At 43.4% G+C, this 12,010-nt stretch overlaps 2 protein-coding genes across 2 annotated transcripts; one reads left to right on the forward strand and one right to left on the reverse strand.

Annotated features, from left to right (window-relative positions):
- Positions 1-1,866: 1,866 nt before the first annotated feature.
- Positions 1,867-6,253, forward strand: LOC306789993 (b(0,+)-type amino acid transporter 1-like; the record flags this gene model as incomplete). Its single annotated transcript, XM_079286099.1, has 7 exons — positions 1,867-2,565; positions 3,750-4,067; positions 4,459-4,594; positions 5,451-5,530; positions 5,616-5,740; positions 5,834-5,921; positions 6,023-6,253. 7 exons carry the CDS (start codon positions 1,867-1,869, stop codon positions 6,251-6,253), a joined length of 1,677 nt encoding a protein of 558 aa, XP_079142225.1.
- Positions 6,254-7,424: 1,171 nt separating this feature from the next.
- LOC306789994 (ADP-ribosylhydrolase ARH3-like) lies at positions 7,425-9,566 on the reverse strand (the record flags this gene model as incomplete). Its single annotated transcript, XM_079286100.1, has 4 exons — positions 7,425-8,273; positions 8,967-9,067; positions 9,157-9,321; positions 9,562-9,566. 4 exons carry the CDS (start codon positions 9,564-9,566, stop codon positions 7,879-7,881), a joined length of 666 nt encoding a protein of 221 aa, XP_079142226.1. The 3' UTR covers positions 7,425-7,878.
- Positions 9,567-12,010: the final 2,444 nt, after the last annotated feature.

Consider the following 12,010-nt stretch of genomic DNA (forward strand, 5'->3'; position numbering starts at 1 on the left):
CTCTATATTTTTCAATTGTCATTATTTATTGCTTCATGAACTACACATGCTCACTTTTCTATTACATACAAATAGCAAGTAAATACATGATGTATACAACTTGGTTGCAAATTAACCATCAACATCAAATATCTGGCACCCTGCGTCACTCTGGCACACTGCGTCACTCTCTGTCACTCTCTGGCAGCTTGTGTCACTCTGCGTCACGCTCTGTCACTCTCTGGCAGCTTGTGTCACTCTGCATCACCCTCTGTCACCCTGCGCCGATTGAAATACTTTTTTTACACTACCCTGATGACTCCGTCCTGGCAGCAGGACTCGGTCCTCCGCTCCTCACTCATAGTATTATTACAACGGGGTACGTAGCGCTGTCGCTCATGAGCACAACAACACAAGCACGCGAAAGCTTGTTCTTCTCCTCCTTTTTGGTGTACTGGCGGTTGGCAAACGAATTGGCGCATTACCGCCACCAACTGGTAAAATAAAATAAGGCATGAGACGTGTCGTATTTTGCCAGAGGGGGAAAATATGCTCATATTCCTGCAAAAGAATTGCTGCAGTGTGTGTACAAAGTGTGTGTGTGTTTTGTATTTATTTATATTTATTTAAGTATGCTGTAAACTGTTAACAGTTAACATATTGTTCATAGTTAAAAAAGTTTGAAGCTGTAGTTTGAAGCCAAGTGTTTTGTATTTATTTATATTTATAGTATACTTTAACAGTTAATATATTGTTCAATTTGAATAAAAAAGTATCGGTTCAGGCACCGTTCAGGCACCGGTATCGTTTTAAAAGTATCGTTTTAGCACCGGTATCGGAAAAAAACCCAAATGATACCCAAACCTACTACTGACAAACATGTATTTTTGGATTGGACATTTTATGTCTTTTAATTTTAATATATACTTTTAAATGATTATAAAACGGATGATTTATTTTCATTATTTTAGACGATTGTTGTAAATGACTATAAAAGTAATAATTTGGAAAGTGTATTATGTTCCATTTTGTTGCAAAACCAGCTAAATCATACTGAAATAAAATTAATGAGAAACAAAAAAGTACAACGTACTTACTCTAAGGATGCATACAGAGAACAGGGAGCTCCGGTGACTCAACTAAAATCATAAAACTGATTTATGGAAGCTGATCTGTCGTAACAACAACGGGTGTTCTCAGGAAATGTCTCAGGAAATGTGGGTCCGCCCCCTCAGCTCCGCAGCTTCTTGACGATTGCCGAACTATGCTCGCCTGCCACAGCTGAATCTTTCCGCTGAACTGACAGAGAGTGACGCTGAGTGACAGAGAGTGATGCTGAGTGACGCTGCGTGCCACAGACTGACGCTGCGTGACACAGACTGACGCGTGCCACAAGAAGGATCTCGGCCCTGCACTTCTTTTTTGATGACCTGAAATAATTTTCACGGCACAACAGTACCAACATACAATGACGGACAACAGTCTACACCCAGATCTACTCAGCAGGGTTTTTGGTTTAAGGCAGCTATGGCTGCAGGGATCAGGATTTTCCCAAAGTATACTTTTAACAGACCCTCACCTACAGTATGGGTTAGTTTATGTAACAGAAGCTATACCATGACATAAAGATAGCTGTGTCATTGTATTGTAAAGTCGTAACAATCTTGAGCAACCAAGCAACCAAGAGCTGTATGCAGTCATTTACGAGCTTGACAAATCCTTGTTAACACATCAGAGCTGTGGAATACAGTTGCAGGAAGCCTAGGGGTGAAGCTCCATCGCACTACCGCCTACCACCCGCAGGCTAATGGCTTATGCGAGCGGTTCCACCGGTCGATGAAAGCTGCTCTCCGTGCCAGCCTTTCAAGACGGAGCAGCTTTCAAACGATGATGAGTGACATACAGAGACTCAATCTGAAGAGGGAAGTGGGGATTATAGGAGCTGTGTCATTCATTGCTGGAACCATGATAGGATCTGGGATTTTCATATCCCCCCAGTTTGTGCTGTCCGCCATCGGCAGCCCCGGGGCCAGCTTTGTTGTATGGACTTTCTGTGGGTTGATAGCCATGCTGGCGGGGCTCTGCTATGCTGAACTGGGCACAGTCATACCAGAGTCTGGAGCGGAATATATCTACATGCTGCGGACAGCAGGGAAAGTCGTCGCCTTTATGTTTGTCTTCAGCTTCGTTATTGTCATGAGGCCTGCCGGTGCCACAGGAATTGCCCTGGGTTTGGCTGAATATGTCGTGGCCCCCTTTTACAGCGGATGCACCCCTCCACAACTCGTGGTAAAGTGCGTGGCTGCAGGAGTTATCATGGTGCTGGCCATAGTCAACTGTCTGAGCGTCCGCTTGGCCACCGCCATCCAGGTGGTTTCCATGGTAGTCAAACTGCTGGCACTGGCCGTGATCATATTGGGAGGTGTTGTGATGCTTTTCCAGGGACACACTGAGAACTTCGAGAACTCCTTCGAGGGAACAAATGTTGATGTCAGCTCCATTGGCATTGCTTTCTATCAGGGCTTGTGGTCTTTTGAAGGTTGGAACACTTTGAATTATCTCACTGAGGAGATGAAACATCCAGAAGTAAGAGTTTTACTGTTCACTTATCAGTTTAAGAAATATTTATGCTGTTGGCAAATAGAGAGATGATATACTTACGCAATCAACGTAGAGTGTAAATCGATAATCAAGATCTTACATCTTTCTTATCACTTTGTTTATTTTATTGGGAAATGAATGGAGTTGCCTCTGCAGTTTCGATACAAGAATAATCATATCTAAGGAATTGCATTAGATAAGATGTGAGTTTGGAATCAAGAACTGGACGAACTGTTCAAAGATTTACAACTATGGATTTAACATGTAATCTAAGTAACACATTAAGCTGTTTGTATTATCTCTCAACCAGTTGTGTGTGGGATGTGTCTTTATCAGTGTGTCTCCTCTGTCAGGGTGAATAACAACTATTTCATCATCTCTCTCATCAACGGAACAACATAGTGGTCAAGGAACCTGAAGCTCTGAAAATGAAGCGGGAAATTGGTCTTATTGGTGTTAGGGGGGTCTGGGGCCCACAGGGAGCAGGACTCAAAAGCAGACTCAAGGCGAGGTAGATAGGTTCCACGTACAAGTTCTTTACTTCGATCAGGTTCGGTACACAGGAGAGGCACACAGGAAAATATCGCGGATACACTCCTCAAACATCTCAGAGACAAACTGGCACAGGACAAGGAGGAAACACAGACTAAATACACAGAGGAACGAGGCCCAGGGGGAAGCAATGAGGGCGGGCTTGTAATCACCCAGGAGGACGGCACACGAGAGAGGGGGGGTGTCTGAAACGAGAGACAAGGTGAGTGATAAACACAACAGGAACAGACTGTGGCAACAAACCCTACCCAGAAGGTCTAGGCGTAACAATTGGAGGTGTTGCACTAGTTTCTGGAACTATGATCGGATCCGGAATATTCATGTCCCCACAGTTTGTATTGACTTATGTGGGAAGCCCTGGGGCCAGTCTGGTGATCTGGGCTCTCTCAGGACTTGTAGCAATATTTGCAGCGCTGTCCTATGCTGAGCTTGGGACAGTCATCTCTGAATCTGGTGGGGACTTCATCTACATACTGAGGATATATGGTTCATGCCCTGCTTTCTTTGCAGCAGTCACTTTTATCCTGGTTGTGAAGCCGTTCGGCATTGCAGCAATGGCAATTAGTATTGCAGAGTATGCTCTAGCACCCTTTTACACGGGCTGCCATCCTCCTCAGCTAGCGGTGAAGAGTGCTGCAGCTGTTGCTATACTGGTTGTTGCCACGGTCAACATCTTGAATTCTCGGATTGCCATCAGAATCCAAGTGGTCTTCTTTGTGGCCAAGGTGCTGGCATTGACATTCATCGTGATTGGAGGAATAGTGGAGCTCATACAGAGCAGCAGTGTCATTGTGGAAAATTTGAAAGTTGAGAATGCATTTAAGGGCACTCGGTACTCTTTAAGCACTCTAGGAATGGCTATTTATCAAGGACTCTGGGCTTACGCTGGCTGGTACAACTTGAACTATGTCACGGAGGAGCTGAAACTACCGGAGGTGAGGCTGTAAAGAGCTGGCTTGTGCATGTGTGCTTAAGTGAGGTAATAATAGCATCATTGCAAGTTGTTTTCAGATGACACTGTTGGGGTCTGACCAAATGGCTTCAATATGTGCTGTGGACAAAGAGAATCAGGCCTTAACTTTTTCAAGCAAAGGTTTCATCCTGATTTGTAGTTTGATAAGAACAAACCTCCTCGGGAGGAATTTCACACTCTGGTGTAAATTTCCCCCCCCCCCAAAAAAACCCTGGTAACCTGAATGCACCGCTGCAATCTCATTGGCCGAGAGCCAAGAGAGCCAGGACCCCTGTGGTTCCTTTACTGTTTCTACAAAACTACCTGCAGCCCCCACCTCAACGCTTTTTCCAACATCCCCTCCGGGGTAACAGGAGGCACGCAAACATTCTCTTCGCCCCGGACCTCCGTCCCGGCTGCAGAAGATCCAGCTCTCCCCCCTCCAGCATCACGCTGCCGACGCAGCCACGAGGAAGCCGCAGGCCTTCACCCCTCCACAAACCCTGACAGGTCACAAGCCATTTCGCTGGACGAAACGACAGTGTTCCACTTCGAGTAAGGCTCCTCAGCCCACGATAACGAATCCGCTTCAGCGATCCGTTCTCCGCTTTTTGCTTCTTTTTCTTTTCTGTGCACACATTCCGGCGAAGGAAAGACGACCAAGCCTCCCTCCTTCACCGACGATTCCCGGTAAGACGCACGGACCACGCCGTCAGCCGAAGTTAGATCACCCTCCCTGCAGCGAGGATAGATCACGTCTGCGTTTCGCTCCAGAGCGAGCTCACGCCACGACAACACAGCGCCGGCAAAGCCGCGTTGCAAGCAAGCTCCCCCTGCTCTCCCTTCCCGACGAGGAAAACGGACCACGTTGCCACGAACACACTTCCACGTTGCAACGACGCATCGACAAGTAAGATTCTTGGCATCTGGGCATAGCTTAGCTTAAATTAACGTAAGTTTAATTCAGGTCATTCATTTATATGTTGATATTCCCGTGTTTTTGTGTGTTTAAGTTACTGTCGCGTGATATCGAGATATTGCGCAACTCCTCGCGGACGAGAGAAGCTCCGCTGTATTCGTGTATTAACTGCTATGACTGTTTATTTGGGATTCTTTTCATTCATTGTCTTCCACTCGTGTGGGAGGTCTCTTTTCATTAACTCGACTCTGTGAGTGAGCTGAGGTGCTTGGCTTATCACGGCATATGTTACCAGCAGTTCAAAGATGACAGCGGTATACTTATGCGTGATAGAACCATCGAACTCAGGCTCACTACAACGCGGACCACATGCAGAAGTTTGATTCATGACCCCCACCTTTGCTCTCTTTCTATCTCTGCCCCTGGGGAAACCCCGTTGATGTGTGTTGTCTGCGTTCGGTTCACTGAATGGGACGTTCTTCAGTGGTGGCCGCGTGTGCTTCGTTGCGGCCAGGGAGGGGCACATGGTGAGAGGCTCTTCTTGTGATTATATTGTCCAGCACGAGACTGTTGACCCGAGAGTTTTCACTCACCCCCGTGTTCTCTTTGTAGCCAGATATTCTGGCCATGGCTCACATCCACAGACTGACTCCGTCTCCGGCCCTGATCTTCACCACCGTCGTCTCTCTTCTGATGCTGATCCCCGGAGACTTCCAGAGCATTGTCAACTACTTCAGGTGAGTAGGATTTTGCTTGTATCGAGTGTTGACATTTCTTCTGCATTACTTGTATCAAGAACTGTTTGTATTTGTCTTCATTGCCGTTCTCAGTTTCACTGCCTGGTTTTTCTATGGCATCACCCTGTCTGGACTGCTCTATCTCAAGATTAAGAAGCCGGAGCTCCCCAGGCCGTACAAGGTCAGTGTCACACACGTTCAATCTCATCATACATTTTTTATTGTCTTTTCGTTAACACTGGAGGAGAATTACCTTGTGCCTGTCCCTTCCTCTCTCCACAGGTTCCCATCATACTCCCCATACTGGTCCTCATTGTGGCAGTATTCCTTGTGCTGGCACCCATCGTAGACGATCCTCAGATTGAATACCTCTATGTGACTTTATTCATCTTCAGTGGCGCTATAGTCTACATACCCTTCATCCATTACAAGCTCTGCCCGGGGCTGTTGACCAAGTTAACAGTGTTCCTGCAGCTGTTCTTGGAGGTTGCGCCAGCAGAGAAGAACCTGTGATTTGGGCAGAACGAATGAAACATTGCAGTTTATATTCAATACAAACCTAGTGTTGCCTTCCATTTCTCATTGATAAATTGGGTTGTGCGTTTGAATTTTAGTAATCTGATATGTATATTTGCATATTTGCACATTCCTTGTCAATTTAAAGAGCACATGTGAGAAGAAATATCATTCTGAAATAAATCAGTTTTCAAAATGTCAATCTTGTACCAAAAGGTGAAATATGCCATATTTTTTTTCTGAAATCGTAAACATTTTTTGCCTGTAAAACAGCAGGTGGCTAGACAGAGCATGCACTCTAACATCTGAAACCTGTTATTGTGAATTTGTGTTTGACAAAACAGCAATTGGTTATGTGCACACCGCACAGAGAAGCTCAGGTTACAACACACACTTCCTTCTCTGTAGACATTACTCCAAAATTATCTTTACATAACAAATAGTTTTTCGCTGCACTATTAATGCTCTGAATGTTGTACAGAGAACCTTTAATTTCCATTCCAGTTTATTATAAATGCTCATTTGCAAAAGGTTCCGAATCAAAGATACATAAATGTATTTTAAATAAATGTTTGCAACAAGAAAGAAACAGGATTGTATAACAATTTTCCACTTTATTTTGTTTTCTTGAATGATGACATATTTGATTTGGGGTAGCAGGAGTCCTCAGTGACTGTCCTGCACAATATAAAGACTGGAGAATGATTGTTCTGTTCTCCACAAACACCGATACCAGCGTGTAAACAGTGTGCGAAACAAAAATAAGGCATCTCTAAACAACTATTGGACCATTTACTTTTCATCTAGCACCATCATCAGGTCAAAATTGGAATTTGTCTAGTATTTGGGTTTCGAACCAAATACCTGCAAAACTACTGACATTCCCACCAACCCCCGTTGTTTGTTGTGTTTAGTGCTAATTAGCAAATGTTAGCAAGCCAACACAAAAGTAAGATGTCACCTGGAGCATGTCAGCGTGATGACATTAGCATTTAGCTCAGTCTCACCGCTGTGACTGTGGTCTTCTGGTTTTCTTAATATAGCAATCTCCTGCAGCCTGTAGGTTAGGAGTTGTGCTGGGCTACAAGATTAGTAATAAGACATCTCAGCACAAATTTGCTTTTTGAGTCTTACATTCGAAATAAACACAAACAGAAAAAGTGAATTAAAAAAAAAAAAGTTTATTAAATAATTGTTATCCACCAAAAGGATCAAACAAGACATGGCTAATTTATAGTGCAACTTTCACATGATGAAGGATTGTTCAACACAGAGCAGGGAAGGGAGAGAGGTGTGTTAGTGTGTGTACAGACCAAATTTCTGTATGAAACACAGTCAATCCAGTCCATCTGCGGACATCTTGATGTTTCTTTGTTCGGCTTCACCATTCTGTTACCTGACAAATATAGCATTTACATTTTTTTCTACGTTTGGGGGTCTCAGAAAATAATGAGCTGTGTGACCACTAAAATAATGTTGCAATGTTCAGATATCATGCCCTTAATTAAGTTCCCATTTAACCAACACAGTTTGAAAAACAAAAAGGTATTTGTTAAGGGTGAGTGTGTAATTTGTGTGTGTTCAAGAGTCCTTTTTTTGTTTTCCAAACTCCAGTTGAGGAATCACTCAGCTCCAGCTTTCTTCTCTGTGCCGTTAGAAGCGCTTGACTTGCTTTCAGGTGCATCTTCGCAGCTCCGCCCCCCCATCCCACTCCCGCTGCCTCCCTGTGAGGACCGGTGGTACAGCATGCGGAGCCGCTCTGCGTTCACGTGTGCGTCTTCTGCCCCCTCGCAGCACCTAATCCACGACTGGGGAATGGCCTCAATGCCATAGTGGGCCCCGGCGATGGCCCCCGCCATGCAGGCTATGGTGTCTGTGTCCCCTCCCAGGGCCAGGCTGTACGCTATTGTCCTCTCCAGGCCGCCGTAGTTCGCCGGGAGGCACTCTCTTGGCTGCAGGCAGTGGAGGACGCAGAAGATGGCAGTGGGGACCGAGTGGAGCGCCGCAATGCCGTTACCTGGAAGGGCAGACGGGAAGATGTTGAGTGACACGAAGTTGGGGAAATTGAATTTGAGCATGAGCTGTTCACAAGGCAAACATGTTAAGTAAATATAGCTGGGTTCAGTGGGGCTGCAACACAGAAGACAGTTCCATCACCCCAATTGAAACAATTCAATCGCTCTGTCCAAAGACAATCAAATCTTTAACTCAAGAGCAGAAAAATGTAGATCATTTCTCAACTACAGAATGGTTTTCAAGATCCCTACGGAGGAAATGGAATTCCATCCTACGGTTATGTGTCATCATGAAAACGGTTGGATGGAGGTGAAACGAATAGTCGGTTAATTAAATAGTTGAGCACTAATTTACCACTTATGGGTTTCTTCATCTTTCTAATAGTATACTGAATATCTTGTGATTTTGGATTGTTGCTTGAACAAAACAAGCAAAGTGAATAAGTCAACTTGGTCTTCAGGAAACTGTGAAAGGTGACATTTCCCATATTTTAAGACGAATGATTAATTGAGAAAACATGCGTCACAGTAATCAATACAAACTGTCATTGGTTGGGACCCTATATAATAACAATACAAATAGAATACTGTCTGTATAAAAATATAGGTGTTGGGAACTGTCAATGGAGAGACAGCAAAGGATGGATGGGTACTAAAAACCTTTAAGATTAAATCGAAGATGAACAGCTACTGACCCAGCTCAGAAATGACCTCCTCTATGCTGACCGTGCTCCTGTCCATCAGGTCTCTAACTCTGTGGAGTCGCTCGCAGAACGGCTTCTCTGCTTCTTTTAGGCTGGACGGAAACACGGTGTTAAAAGATTTGATGCTAAATATGCCAATGCACAGCAGGTTACATCTCGGACCTCTTCATGTACCACTCACATTCTGGCATCGTTGCGTGTCTCATCGTTGCTCTCCACTTCCTCCATCTCTGTGATCAGCCTGCTGATGAACTGCTGGGGCTTGTCTATCGCCCCCTGCAGGGAGAGGTGCACAGCTAACGCCTGTAGCACCGCACCGTTATAACCCAGAGAGCAGGAGTGGGTTCTACTTAAATAGCTTGCGTGTTAAATGCCATTTCCTACTTGTGTTAAATAAACGTAGTTGACCTGTTATGGAAGTCATCACAATATATAGCACTACATATAAAAAGCAGATAAACAAGTTGAATACAAGTTTGACAACACAGTATATTATTATCATTGTTAGTATATGTTACCATATGTATTGATTGTTTTATAGGCTACGTTACATAGGCTACTACTTAACACATGTACAGCAGGCCACATCATTATTTTCGTTATGTTATTGCCATCACACTACTACTATACAGCTATGTTAATAAATGCACGTTAGAAGAGTGCTCTTTCAGCAACAATTAAGCCATCTGAGGCTACAAAATGGACCGATTGCTTGCAGCGTGATTCAGTTCTGAGAAAGAAAAGAAAATTACGTTCAATATAGGATCACAAAATATTAAAAACGTGGCAGGAAATTTCTAATATTATGAATGTATAACACGTTAATCTCATCACTGCACTCTATTATTAAACAGCCTCCAGTGGACCTTGCTTTAGTTACCATAGTAACACAATCAGTGATACATTTTCAAAATAGTAACACTTCTGACAGTCTGCATCCACCTACAGCTCCAGAGATCAATCTTAGGGGTCACAAGACAGTTAACATGACAGCAACGAAGAAAGGAGAACACATTCATCTTGTTTTTGCTCTTGTCTTGTGAGATTCGGAATTGTTTGAATATTCTAAAGTCAAACTTTCTATATCTCAATGCCAATAAAACTGAATAAATTTAATTTGGACCACAGTATTTGACCAACATTATATCTTCTCATCTTGGCCTTTAACTTCTTCTGTTTCACCAGTCAATTCAGGATTTAAGTGTGACAATTAAATCAATGACTTAGGTAAATTAGGCTTAGTGTTTGAAAAGAATGAACCAAACATCTCTCTATATTTTTCAATTGTCATTATTTATTGCTTCATGAACTACACATGCTCACTTTTCTATTACATACAAATAGCAAGTAAATACATGATGTATACAACTTGGTTGCAAATTAACCATCAACATCAAATATCTGGCACCCTGCGTCACTCTCTGTCACTCTCTGGCAGCTTGTGTCACTCTGCGTCACGCTCTGTCACTCTCTGGCAGCTTGTGTCACTCTGCATCACCCTCTGTCACCCTGCGCCGATTTAAATACTTTTTTTACACTACCCTGATGACTCCGTCCTGGCAGCAGGACTCGGTCCTCCGCTCCTTACTCATAGTATTATTACAACGGGGTACGTAGCGCTGTCGCTCATGAGCACAACAACACAAGCACGCGAAAGCTTCTTCTTCTCCTCCTTTTTGGTGTACTGGCGGTTGGCAAACGAATTGGCGCATTACCGCCACCAACTGGTAAAATAAAATAAGGCATGAGACGTGTCGTATTTTGCCAGAGGGGGAAAATATGCTCATATTCCTGCAAAAGAATTGCTGCAGTGTGTGTACAAAGTGTGTGTGTGTTTTGTATTTATTTATATTTATTTAAGTATGCTGTAAACTGTTAACAGTTAACATATTGTTCATAGTTAAAAAGTTTGAAGCTGTAGTTTGAAGCCAAGTGTTTTGTATTTATTTATATTTATAGTATACTTTAACAGTTAATATATTGTTCAATTTGAAGAAAAAAGTATCGGTTCAGGCACCGTTCAGGCACCGGTATCGTTTTAAAAGTATCGTTTTAGCACCGGTATCGGAAAAAAACCCAAATGATACCCAAACCTACTACTGACAAACATGTATTTTTGGATTGGACATTTTATGTCTTTTAATTTTAATATATACTTTTAAATGATTATAAAACGGATGATTTATTTTCATTATTTTAGACGATTGTTGTAAATGACTATAAAAGTAATAATTTGGAAAGTGTATTATGTTCCATTTTGTTGCAAAACCAGCTAAATCATACTGAAATAAAATTAATGAGAAACAAAAAAGTACAACGTACTTACTCTAAGGATGCATACAGAGAACAGGGAGCTCCGGTGACTCAACTAAAATCATAAAACTGATTTATGGAAGCTGATCTGTCGTAACAACAACGGGTGTTCTCAGGAAATGTCTCAGGAAATGTGTCTCCGCCCCCTCAGCTCCGCAGCTTCTTGACGATTGCCGAACTATGCTCGCCTGCCACAGCTGAATCTTTCCGCTGAACTGACAGAGAGTGACGCTGAGTGACAGAGAGTGATGCTGAGTGACGCTGCGTGCCACAGACTGACGCTGCGTGACACAGACTGACGCGTGCCACAAGAAGGATCTCGGCCCTGCACTTCTTTTTTGATGACCTGAAATCATTTTCACGGCACAACAGTACCAACATACAATGACGGACAACAGTCTACACCCAGATCTACTCAGCAGGGTTTTTGGTTTAAGGCAGCTATGGCTGCAGGGATCAGGATTTTCCCAAAGTATACTTTTAACAGACCCTCACCTACAGTATGGGTTAGTTTATGTAACAGAAGCTATACCATGACATAAAGATAGCTGTGTCATTGTATTGTAAAGTCGTAACAATCTTGATCAACCAAGCAACCAAGAGCTGTATGCAGTCATTTACGAGCTTGACAAATCCTTGTTAACACATCAGAGCTGTGGAATACAGTTGCAGGAAGCCTAGGGGTGAAGCTCCATCGCACTACCGCCTACCACCCGCAGGCT

This window comes from Melanostigma gelatinosum (assembly GCF_949748355.1).
Source record: "Melanostigma gelatinosum genome assembly, chromosome: 16".
Lineage (NCBI taxonomy): Eukaryota > Metazoa > Chordata > Actinopteri > Perciformes > Zoarcidae > Melanostigma > Melanostigma gelatinosum.